Genomic DNA, 13,234 nt, shown 5'->3' with positions numbered 1-13,234 from the left:
TTTTGACACCACATGAGCATATTTTTAGCCTCCAAACTCATTTATTTCATATTCACCAAAAGCCACTCTTTTTCACTTCACTCCGAAACCCTAGGTTTTCTCAAATTACTCCCCATTACCACTATTGTAACACAATAACAAATAACTAAGCTAAAAATCATATCATAGTGTAGAAAAATCCCTACCTCAAAGAGAGAAGACGAGCCAAGCAAGAATGAAACACCGAGAACACCGAAACCCACTTTTATTCAGATCAAAATAAAGATCTTGAAGCGTTCTACCTTTTTCTCAAAAGCACTAGGGTGGAAATCCCAACTAATCGCTCGAGTATCAAACACAAAGTTCTACTCGAGTGTGAAATTTGGTGCTCGAGCGTAGAATGCACATTTCCAAAAGTTTTGCAGACGAAAGACCCCGCTCGAGAGTGAGACTGGATGCTCAAGCATCCAATGCACTTTCCTAGTATTTTAAGAACTGCAAAAATGTTGAGAATTGACAAATCCCGCTCGAGCACAAGAATGCCCGCTCGACCGGAAGAGCCAAAATCTGGACAACAAAGGATTGGAAAAACAAGTAACCAACCTGCCCTAAATGCACAACTACAACCCGAAGCCAAAATATGGGGGAAGCAAGGGAAACAAGATATGAATAACCATTCTAAACCATACCAACCCGAGTCAGAAATACAATAAGCAACGGGTCAAAACCGGAATTGCTATACATGGCATACTCAAACTGACATAGCTAGCCCCGAATAATCCGTGGCCAGACCTCTCGTTCATTCTCACTGGTAGCCGTAGTGTCGAGCTCAGCCTTCATGGCCAATTGGTCCTCAGCTACATCAGAAGTACCTGCCCCAGATGAATTCCCTTTAATATGTGTCCGACTTTGAGAGATAGTCTTTTTGGTAACCGATTTGATTGGGGTTGCATACTTATCATCATTGGAAGTTGGAGTCTTGAGGAATGTGAGAAGGCGATTGATCAGGAAACCATAAGGAAGACCCAAATACTTTTTACCCCCAAAACCGCTATCATTTTTTGGATGACGAGAGTTGTGAGATTAATGGGCAGTTGGTGGTCTATGTAATATAGGACATAACCTTGTTCTTGGGTAATGTCAAAACTATGGGTGGTAACAATGAGGTTTGCACAAATAATCGGGTTAAGTAGCCTAAAATGAGGGAGGAGCTCATACTATTTGATCAAAGCCCCTTTAATCCAAACTTTTAGCATACTACACAAATCATATGCTACTAAGTTGAAATTACAGGTATGGGAGACAAGGAAGGAATAATGGCGGTTTCTAAACGATGAAAGCGCTAGCAAGTCACGAATCTTGTCTTGATCAATTTGAATTTCCTTGGACTGGACTCAAGTACTAAATGAGAGACTGATATCATCAACTGCGTGAATATTGCAGTAGAACTCCCTAACCTAATCTAGGTTTTAACTCCCCGAGAAAGAAAGCACCTTGACCCCACCCAAAGGATAAAAAATAGGTCGAATGGGAATGGACACAAAGGTATTAGATTGGACATTGCACTCTAGGTGAACAATCTTAGACTTGTAAAAGTCTCTAAACAACTTGGTCTTCTCTTTAGACTAAAATTTGTCGGTATTACAGCTTAGGCAAATGAAGGTATTTATTGCTTGAGCGTAAGAACCTTCACTTGAGCGGTATAAAAAATTGTAGAACGCTTGCAAGAGACTCAAAAACAACCTGCTGAGCATATAAAATCACTCATACAACCAAGTATCACCTGAAACAAGGATGGATTAGTATGATGGCAATGATGGACACTAAGATGAGATAATCCACACATCATGAATCTCACAATCTTACAAGACAGACAATATGAACCTAATATCATGAGCAAGTTAGGCAAGCATATATCAATGAACATAGGTAGCATATGAATGCACATCTCAAGGACAAACATAAAAGCTCACATATTGTGTGTGTGTGTGTGTGCAATCCTTGAGGGCCACAATCACTAGAGTTAATTCGAGTAGTGATCAAATGGTCGGGCCTCCGGCAAGCGAATCTACACACAATTGAGAAAAGTCAAACCACTAGGAATCAAGGGGTAATTATTGAGTAAAGGCGGAGGCTCCTCTTCCATCAAAGAGTCCTTTTTTTAAATTACTTTTCTTTCAATTTTTTGCGCACTCATTGGTGACTTGCACGCTCAAGAGTATGGAAACCAATCCAGAGAAGCGTATGGAGAAAATAAGGAAAGCCTGGTTAATGCCTCCAATGTAGCCTTTCCTCTGGCCTTGACTACAAATAACAGAGGAGAAAGCTGTGGAGATGCAAAAATATGGTAGGTGGTTAAGAGACTCAACATCACCCATGATATGCTAGCATAGGTCAATTTCTCTAGTAATGCATAAGACACAAATGCTAGTAGTTCATAGAGAAATTTGATCACTTATGCGGAAACGCCTACAATAGTTTAATTCAAGGATGTGTACACAATCAGATCATGAAAGCAATGAGCATGTACATTGAAAATGAACCAAAGACAAGGACACATAAAACCTTGCAAGCAGCATAAGAGGTGTTCAAATAAGTCCGTGCAAAGATGACAAGTATCAATGAAAATGAGATTATAACATCTAAGCACACAGAACGCCAATCACATGCAACCACTCATGTAACAAGTCATACTCTAGTCTATGAGCATTATTCCCAAGGTCTTTCTAAGGAACTCAAATGTAAGAAGATCAAGGGGTTTTGTAAAATATCAGCTCTTTGATGCTCAGTGGGTACATGTTCAAGAACAACAAGGTCCTTCTCAACTAACTCTCTAATAAAATGGTGACGAATGTCAATATGTTTAGTGCGAGAGTGTTGGACTGTATTAGGTTTAATTATCTAGTAAGGTCTCGTTTACGTTCTTAGGTTTAATTAAAGAAACATAACACATATGATATACCTCCTCCTAAATTTGTTTTTAGGTTTTCATTCGGTCTGAGACACTTCCAATCACTTGTTGTATCGGATGATTCAGCTTCACCCTTGTCGATGGCTTCAAGATAAAATTGGTAGTGACCTGAGTAGTAGTGGTGGTATCTCTTTGTGCACTTTTTGGACTAGGGCTTGCCATAGGCATTGGTGCTTGTTCGCCTTCTTGATCTTTTCCTTTCTCCTTGACTTTATGGTGCTATATCCAGAATTTGAGGGTCACCATCTTCTTTCTCATGTAGAGATGCAATTGGGGAACCTATGCCATCTAAGACCATAATGATAGATTCCATTATAGATAAAGTACAAAGATTATAGACACGGAAGGCTCTATTGGTGGTTGAATACCCTAGAAAAATACCTTCATCACTACGAGAGTCAAATTTGCCCAAGGGCTCTCTATCTTTGAAAATATAACATTTATTCTCAAAAGTTTTGAAGTATTTGATATTAGGTTTGAATCCTTTCCACAATTCATATGGAGTTTGTAATGTGTTGGGCCTTAGATACACACGATAGCGGCATTTAAGGCTTCAGCCCAAAACTTGGGAGGAACTTTCTTACAAAGGAGCATGACCCTAGCCATCTCTTGAACAACCTTGTTTTTCCTCTCAACAACTCCATTTTGATGTGGGGTAATGGGTGCAGAGAATTCATGCTTAATGCCATGCATATCACAAAAGTTCGAAAATGAGTTATTTTCAAATTCATGACCATGATTAATTCGGATTCATATGATACGTTCGATAGAAACACCCTATTCATTTTGGATTTTAAGGACTAAGGATTTGACAGCATCAAACATATTAGATTTTTTTCTTAAAAAATTTAACCTTGTAAAACGAGTATAATCATCAATAGTAAGAAAAATATATCTTTTACCTCCAATGCTTTCAGTACGAGTGGGTCCCATAAGATCCATATGAACAAGCTCAAGAGGATGCTTGGTTATGATGCTATTCACTTTCTTGTGAGGGGCTCGAGTTTGCTTCCCTAATTGACATGGCCCGCACACTTGGTTCACATACTTACTCATTTTGGGCACTCCTCTCACAATCTCTTTTTTGGCTATCTTAGGTAGGTCTTTGAAATTCATGCGACCTAATCGTTGATGCCATAGGTTAAGATTACTTATGATGGCCGAGGGACAAGTGAGATCATTAGTAGTAACAATCCCATAGCAGTTATCATATGTGCGAACCACATGCATGACAGTATTTCCTTTTTTATCCAAAATCTCATATTTATGTTTTGAAAATAATACCTCATGATGTGAATCACACATTTGACTAATGCTCAAAAGATTAACTTTAAGGTTGTCAACAAGTAAAATATTTTTTAGATTAGGAACACCGGGGACACTTATAGAGCCCTTACCAATGACTCTAGAGGTGCCACCATCATCAAAGGTAACAATTCCTCCTTTAGATTTTTCAAGGGATGTGAAGTAGGATTTGTCACCTGACATGTGAGGAGAGCACCGATGATCAAGATACCACATGCGCGAGTCACGTGCTTTCCATGTAGTGTGAACAACAAAACAAGTCAGGTCACTCTTTCTTACCCATATCTTTTTAGTCTTCATAGAAGGGGGATTGGCATTCTTGGTAAATGTCTTGGTGTTGTGAACACTATTATAAATCCTGGTATTCCACCTTGACATGTAAGGTTGCCTCCTAACCCATGAAGTATCAGAATTTCTAACTTTTTGGGAGACTCTACCAAATAATTGAAAACAATAAGGGCAAATGTGGCCATACCTACCACAATGATGACACATAAAAACAAGTTTTACCTCCCTTTGTTTGGTCATACCACCTTTAGGTTGATGGAGAGGCTTGTCATCCAGTTGGATCTTCAGCTTTCCCATGGGTTGAGTTCTTTTGTCATGAGCTGTAGGAGTTTCTTTTTTGCTGTGTTGCATCACCATAGTCTATTCCATTTTTTTTCACTGTCCATTTGTTAAGAGCCAATGATGTCTTCAAGTGTCTTTGATCCTATATTTCACATATCAATTGTGGCTCTAGCATTTTTGAGTTCTTCATATTTCTGATTGACCAACTCTTTCAGGACAACTTGAGACATCTCGAGGGATTCGATCTTTTCTTCATAGGTAGCATAGATTTTCAGAGGTTCATTCCCCTCGGTCTCATAGGTTAGAAGCTTTGCACAGAGAGCTTGTCTGTCGCTTGAAATCTTCATGACACCATTTTTAGCTCCAAAAATCTCCTCTTTTAATTTGACATTCTCACTTTCACATGGTTTAAGTCTGATAGTGTGTTTGTCATTCAACTTAGATAAGTTTAGAGATTAGCCGTGTAGCTTTTCATAAGCTTGTTGATGTTCTTCACCATCTATCTCGTCATTATCCTCTGAGGTTTCATGATTTTCTTTTTGTTCTTCTTTCTCTTCAAGGGTATCTAGTTGAGCAACTAAGGCACTGATGTGGGTATTACTGGATGGTTGTGAAGATGACTCTGTTCTTTCATGGAATTGCATAAGAACAACCTGTGTATCTTTGGCATTCTTGTAATGAGAGATCCGATCTTGTTCTTCTTCAGAAAGTGCTTCTTGAATGGTGTTCAAGCTCTTTTACTGCTCTGTCAGCCCTTTCAACATCACTTCATTCCTCAGTCGGCTTGGCAACCTTTTGATTAGTGTCCGGATCGATCACAAATGGTGCTTCAACATTCTTCTTAATTGTGTGCCAAATTTCAGGATCCCAAGCTCTGAGATAAACTTTCATTCTACACTTCTAGTGTAGATAACTACTTCCATCAAAGGTAGAAGCACGATGTAGACTAGGCCCACGAGCAAACTCAACTAGCTTAGGAGTTGATTGAGTGAAGCTAGAGTAGAATGCCATGTAGGTACTATCTTTGTCTTTACCAGATTTGGTTTCCTCAGCTTCTTGTTCTAACCCACTTTCATCATCCCAAGTCACTGTGTAGACTTTCTTTTGGTTCTTTTTTAAAGGACATTCGAGAACAATATGCCCAAACCCTTGGCATTCATAGCACTTGACTCATTGTCCTCTCATAGTCTTATTTTCACTCTTCGGGGCAACTTTGGGTTTATCATTACCCTTCTCTTTAGAGCTAGAGTCCTTGAAATTAGGCTTCTTTTTCTTTATTTAAAAAAAAAAATTGTTTAGTAAACATAGCCGTCACTTTGGACTCTAGATCAATTTCTACCTCGGGGTTCTTAGCAGTCTGATGAGCACTAGTAAAGGCCACGCTATCTTTTTATTTTTCTTTGAAATCAAATAGCCTTCATAAGTTTATAGGTTTCCAGCCAACTAATCAAGCTTCAGGTTCTCAACATCTTGAGCCTTCTTTATAACTGTCACTTTTGATTGGAACCTATAGGGTAAGGACCTTAAAAATTTTCCAACCACTTTAGATTCAGGGATTTTTTCACTGAGTGTTAAACAAGAATTCATGATGTCACTAAGTTTAGCATAAAAATCATTAAACATCTCATCCTCACACATAAAAAGTGTTTCGAAAGAGGAGGTGAGATGTTGAAGTTTTGACCTTTTAATAGTAGTAGTACCCTTGTGAATATTTTCAAGAATGTCCCAAGCCTCTTTTGCTACATCACACGTACAAATACGACGAAACACTTCAGGTGAGATGGAGCACAATAGAGAATTGAGCACTTTATTGTTCCAACTCGAATTTTGATAATCAATTGTATCCCAATTATCAATTGGTTGGGAAATATTGACACCATTGATGGTAACCATAGGTTCACTCTACCCATAGATAACAGAGTGCCAAACTTTCTCATCAATTGATTTTAGAAATGCCCTTATACAAGCTTTTCCAATAAGAATAGTTTTTCCCATCAAGTAAAGGAGGTCTATGGGTCGAGTTACCTTTATGAATCAAATCCATTAACACAAATCACACAAAATCACACTCCTATATTAAAAAAAAAAAAAAAAAAAAAAAAACGAGTGACCCTACTCTAATACCAAATGAAAAACCTACATGATTCGTAGTTTGAAATAGATTTAATTGCAACAATCCCAAAACAATCAAAACTAGCAATCTAAATCATCTAGCTTCTACAAAAGTGATTTAGATTGTTGTTCCACAATCAATAAATTGACACAAACGATTTTTATGTGGAAAAAACCACAGTTGGAGCACTTCCAATTGTGATAAAAATAAATAAAAATAAATCATAGCGAAACGTCACCAATCAATCCACTATGAAGAATGAAAATGCACAAGATTACCAAACAATTTACCCAACACTTTGTAATATTGTCTTTAACAATTTGTGCCTCTGTTACTAATGCCTTCGTCTTGGAATTGAATAGTCTAATGTTGAATCCACAACACCCACGTCGAATCCACGACAACGAGCTATTTCAAACTCCTTCAAAGCCTTCACGCTTGAATCTTCGGAACCCACCGAACAAGAACTCTTTGATTTGAATGATCAAACAACCCTTTGATGTAAAAAATTTAGATCATGAGATAAACTCACCAAAACATCAAAGGAAACAAGTAAAGAACGTCTAGAGAAAAACCCTAACCCTCGAGAATAAGATCTTGAAGCTGTAACCCTAAAATTTGACTTCCGTGTAGCTTTATAGAGAACAGGGTCGCAAAGAACGCTCGAGCGGTGTGACTCAAGTGCATGAGATCCATAAGTGCCTTCGCTTGAGTGGTAAAAGCTTTGCTGAAGCACAAAATCAGAACTTCTAGTATTTTTGCAGGCGCCTGAAACTACTGAGAGATCAACTTCTTCGCTCGAGCAGTAAAAGTTTCGCTCAAGTGGTCAGGTAAATAACTCAGGCACATATTACATCTGAAACCATGTTTGTTCATGGAATTGACAACACAAAGGGGCCTAACAGTTACCATGGAAGAGTTATTGTGTAAATAGTAGGTGGGGACTATTTCTATTTTGTGGGAGATAGGACCGATGGTAGGTTGCCACCATTGTATGACCAACAAAGTCGAGGAACACTTATTTTTCTTCTTGCATCCATTGTAAATGATGGAAGTAGGGTTGTTCGGGGGGTATTTCCTAGAGTGATTTGTGAGTATTCAGATATTTTTCCTAAGAATGTCACCAAATTGCCACCTCACAGTGAGGTTGAGTTTTCTATAGATTTGGTACCTGGTACTGCACCCATCTCTATGTCACCTTATAGATTTGCACCAACATAATTGCTTGTTTTGAAAGAGCAATTGCAAGAGTTGTTAGATAAGAGTTTTATACGCCCTAGTGCCTCGCCATGGGGGCCACCAGCTCTCTTTGTAAAAAAGAAAGATAGTTCGTTGCAGTTATGCGTTGATTATCACAAGCTGAATAGAGTCATGGTTAAAAATAAGTATCTGTTACCTAGGATAGATAATCTTTTCGACCTACTTAAGGGTTCCTGATGTTTCTCAAAGATAGACCTAAGATCAGGTTATCATTAGCTGCATATGAAAAAGGAAGACATTCTGAAGATGGTTTTTTGTACTTGGTATGGACACTATGGATTTCTTGTGATGACATTTGGTTTAACTAATGCCCTTGCCACTTTTATAGACTTAATGAATCGAGTCTTCTGAGATTATCTCAATAAATTCGCAGTGGTGTTTGTGGATGATATTCTTATTTGAGGAGCATGAAGAGCACCTCCGCATTGTCTTTCAGCTGCTTAGGGAACACCAGTTGTATGCTAAGTATGAGAAATGTGAGTTTAAGCTTTCCGAGATGATGCTTTTGGGTCATGTGGTCTCCCTTACGGATTACCGTAGACTCTTTGTGTCACGACCCAAACTCCCCCCTATAGGTTTAAGTCATGACCAACTAATAATCCCGGATTACGTTTGGCCTCAATGAAAAAATCAATCATAATATAAAATGTGGCCTAGCGGAAGCAATACCATAATATAAAAATAGACCATTGAGCAGTGCATACATGCTGAAATCATAGATATTAAACACCTTAAACTCCATACACCTTATATACAAAATCTCAAAGTTAGACTCCTCATATAACATTATCCATAAAGTTCCAAAATATCCAAATAAACAAAACAAAATGAAAGATGGGCTAACAAAGCTTGACTCCTCTCCAATCCAAGCATGCCTCTTCACAGAGGCACCTTCCAAAACGGCTTCATAGGGGTAGACAACGAGGTAGCCTTAAACTTGACGTCCCACTTGCTCACCTACATATATATATATATATATAAGGGAGAGGGGTGAGCTGAAACCTACTGAGTAATATCAGTACAAAGGTTTTATATGAATGAAGTCCACCATGTTACAAAATATATCTTTCGTTTCCGAAACAATTCATGCCAATAAGCAAACCAATAGAATACGTTCATATCAATCTCTTCTTTGCAATAGCAATAATCAATCATTCAATTTACGTGGTACATCTAATAAAGTAACAAAGAGACAATGTGCTGAAGCCAATAGGACCACAAGGGCCAATCCAATGGGACTACAACGGGCTAATCAGTAATCTATAATTCAATGTGGACCATTAAGGTCTAACATCAAAGATCTCTGTGTTTTAATTAATCCAATGGGCCATAATATTGTTTCCCCCAAGCGAGGACCTATTAATCAGTGGGCTATGGTATTGTTTCCCTCAGGCAAGGGTCTCACTAATGGATGCCATGATTACAATCCAAAAGCAACATTCATTCATAAATAGCAAAATAGAATTCAAAAATACAAATGTTGAACAATTTCCAAATACATTTCAGACATAGCTTTATAAAGACATTACTGATAGTGGGTTAAATCGATAATAGGCCTTAGATGTCCACCTACAAAATACGCATAACAATACACACATTGAAGCTCACGTTCGAAATAGATAACGTATCTTAATTTGATTCTCTTACTTGTGTTTCTAACTTATTCTACGATTAAGGATGTCAAATGATACAAAAGAATGCCCAAAAGGACACGAGGATGCAAATATGCACTTATAAGTGTGTCAAATTTGCTGAAAATAAGGAAATTCACTCGAGCGGTGCGGCCTATTTGCAAATGTACTAGATGGTCAAAATGTGCGCTCGATAATCGCTCGAGCCAAGTGATGAACAAAGGGGAGTTCCCATGTGCACACTTAGTCGCTCGAGCCAACAACCAAAAGTCTTTAAAAAATATTGGATGCCTATGATGTTCGCTTAAGCCAAGAGCCAAAAATCCTTCGCTCGAGCGAACTGGCAAATTCTGGGTTTTCCAAATTTGAATTTGAAGTTCAAAAATACCCTTTTCTTGTTCAAAGCTTGCATGGTCAGTCTTAAAAGCTTGGAAACACGTTATAAAGCATGAATACTTGGAAATTATGAAGCCATGAACCCCAACTCTCTTCCAATTCTTCGAAAAAAAAGTTCAAAACACTATGTTTTTGTTACGCATGTAGCAACTCAACTCTTTTCTTTACAAAACATGTTTATATGAGATTTGAGTGTAAAATCACGAAGAATCCAAAGAAATAACTTGTATAAATCCCATGCATGTATGAATTTGTAGAAAGCTAAGTTCAAATATGGACAATTATGCATGCATGTACACAATTCACTCAAACTCACTACATTCATGGTGATTCTAACTATTCTCTTTCAAATTCTTGCAAATGGTCCTACAACTTGGTGAGTTCATCTTCCTACATGGATTATTCTCATGAATTAAGGGTAAAGATCTTAGCTAGAGTTCGAATTTGGATTTTGATTAGCTTAATCTCTTCAAACTCTCTTAAATTCTCTTAAATTCTTCCTCACTCTCTAAACTGTTGTCTCTCTTTTCCTCTTCTCAATTTTCAGCTTAAGAGTTATTGAAATGAAGCCCGAAACTTGATTAGCACACACACACACACACACACACACACACATATGGATTAAGGCTTAACTAATCAAATAGGATTAAGACTAATCAATTGGGCTTAAGTCTAATCATTTAAAATTAATTTATTCTAATTATTTTGATCCCAATCAAATTTTAATCAAACTTACTATATGGTTCTAAATATTTCAACTATCCTATTGAATTAGTAAATTTTGATTTCTGAATCTGTTTGGGGCTTCAATTTCGATATTCTAAGTCAGTATTTAAATAGATAATTCACAAACAAACCGATAATCATCAACATAATCATGCAAATATGCTAAATGAAATCATATATAAAATAATATGGAGGTCGGGGTAGTCACACTTCAAAAATCGAGGCTGTACAAAATTGGGAATGACCTAAGAATACTTTTGAGATTCGTAGCTTTTTGGGTCTTGCTGGGTATTATAGGCGGTCTGTGAAAGACTTTCCTATCTTAGCATTACCATTGGCTAGACTAACCATAAAATAAGTAAAATTTGTTTGGAGTGAGTCTTGTGAAATATCCTTCTTCAAATTAAAAGCTAGATTAACCTCTATACCAATGTTAATCATTCCGGATAGAGGATTGGGTTACGCTGTATATTGCGATACTTCTAGGGAAGGTTTGGGATGTGTTCTGATGCAAGAGGGTAAGGTTATGGCATATGGTTCACGTAAGTTAAAGACTCATAATAGGAACTACCCAACTCACGACCTTGAGTTAGCCGCAGTAATTTTTTCTCTAAAACTTTGGAGGCACTATCTCTATGGGAAGAAATTTGATGTGTTCTAAGATCATAAAAGCCTTAAGTAGCTATTTTTCCAAAAAGATTTGAACCTACATCAGAGAAGATGGATGGAGTTCATGGAAGACTATGATTTTGAATTATATTACCATCTAGGAAAGGCCAATGTAGTGGCGGACGCTTTGAGTAGGAAGTCTGTGAGCACCATTGCTACTCTGGCCATGAGAGAGTGGTAGATGTTGGGTGATCTGGGAGAGTTTGACTTGCATCTTGGTGAGTCTATCAGGCAAGCCGCTTTGTTTTTAATTCTTGCACAAACCACACTTGTCACATGAGTTACAAAAGCACAATAGGGCAATTTAGAAGTAAAGGAAATTAGAGAAAAAATCTCGCAAGGGAAGGAGGAAAAAGGGTTAAGAGTACATTCTGACTAGAGTATCCAATATATTTGTACCAAAATCTCGTAGAGGTGAAGTACTCTGGGAATTTCATCGCTTACGCCTTGCGGCACATCTGGGAGGCACAAAATGTATCATGATCTTAGTCATCAATTTTGGTGGACATGTATAAAGCGAGATGCAGCCTTGTTTGTGTCCAAATTCTTAACTTGCCAAGAAGTCAAAGCGGAGCACCAAAAACCAGCTGGGTTGTTACCACCCTTGTCTATAGTCGAATGGAAATGGAAGCACATCACTACGGACTTTGTTTCGGGTCTTCTTAGGACACAAAGGGGTAATGATACAGTTTGGGTTATTGTGGATCGACTGACTAAGTCGGCCCATTTTCTCGCTATGTGTATGGGTGATTCGGTTGATTAACTAGCTAAACTTTATGTTAAGGAGATTGTCCGGCTTCATGGGGTTCTGGTGAGCATTATCTTAGATAGAGACCCTCGCTTTACCGCATAGTTATGACAGAGTTTACAAAATGTCATGGGCACTTAGTTGACTTGTAGCACCGTCTACCACCCTTAAACCGATGGCTAGTCCGAGCGCACTGTCCAAAATTTCGAAGATATGTTAAGGGCTTGTGTATTAGACTTCAAGGGTTCTTAGGAGAGGCACTTGCCTCTAGCGGAGTTCACCTACAATAATAGCTTTCAAGTTAGCATTGGGATGACACCTTTTGAAGCCTTATAGGGGCGTCTATGTAGATCACCAGTGTGTTAGACCGAGGTGGGGGATTAACCCATACTTTGGCTAGAATTGGTTTGTGAAACCACCGAGAAAGTAGTTCTTATTCAGAAGAGGCTAATTACAGCTTAAAGCCGACATAAGAGTTATGTCGACTGAAGAAGGAGACCTCTATCTTTTGAAGTGGGTGATCATGCATTTTTGAAGATATCGCTTGGCAAGGGTTTGATGAGATTTGGGTGAAGTGGGAAGTTGTCACCTAGGTTCATCGGTCCGTTTGATATTATCGAACGGGTAGGAGAAATAGTCTATCAACTTTTCTTACCACCACAACTATCCGAGATACATGACGTGTTTCACATTTCTATGCTTTGTAAGTATGAACCTAACACTTCCCACATCTTAGATTGGATGAGTCTGGAGGGTGATGAGAACACTTCATACGAGGAGAGACCTATGAAGATCCTAAACTCCCGAGAATAAGTTTTGAGAGGTAAGACTATTCCCTTAGTGAAGGTATTGTGGCACCATCATAG

General features: G+C 38.2%; 1 protein-coding gene across 1 annotated transcript; it reads right to left on the bottom strand.

Moving 5' to 3' along the window:
- Window positions 1-6,268: 6,268 nt before the first annotated feature.
- On the bottom strand, window positions 6,269-6,718 carry LOC145802757 (uncharacterized). Its single transcript, XM_082895542.1, has one exon. It carries the CDS (start codon window positions 6,716-6,718, stop codon window positions 6,269-6,271), a length of 450 nt encoding a protein of 149 aa, XP_082751668.1.
- Window positions 6,719-13,234: the final 6,516 nt, after the last annotated feature.

The sequence above is a fragment of the Camellia sinensis genome, chromosome 1 (assembly GCF_055761805.1).
Source record: "Camellia sinensis isolate YWXY chromosome 1, ASM5576180v1, whole genome shotgun sequence".
Lineage (NCBI taxonomy): Eukaryota > Viridiplantae > Streptophyta > Magnoliopsida > Ericales > Theaceae > Camellia > Camellia sinensis.
The sequence above is the reverse complement of the archived record's forward strand: the minus strand, read 5'-3'. Positions and strand labels throughout refer to the sequence as shown.

What these genes read in the sequence shown, in the direction of transcription:
- LOC145802757 (XM_082895542.1), bottom strand. Translation starts at nt 6,718, where the DNA reads ATGGTTACCATCAATGGTGTCAATATTTCCCAACCAATTGATAATTGG.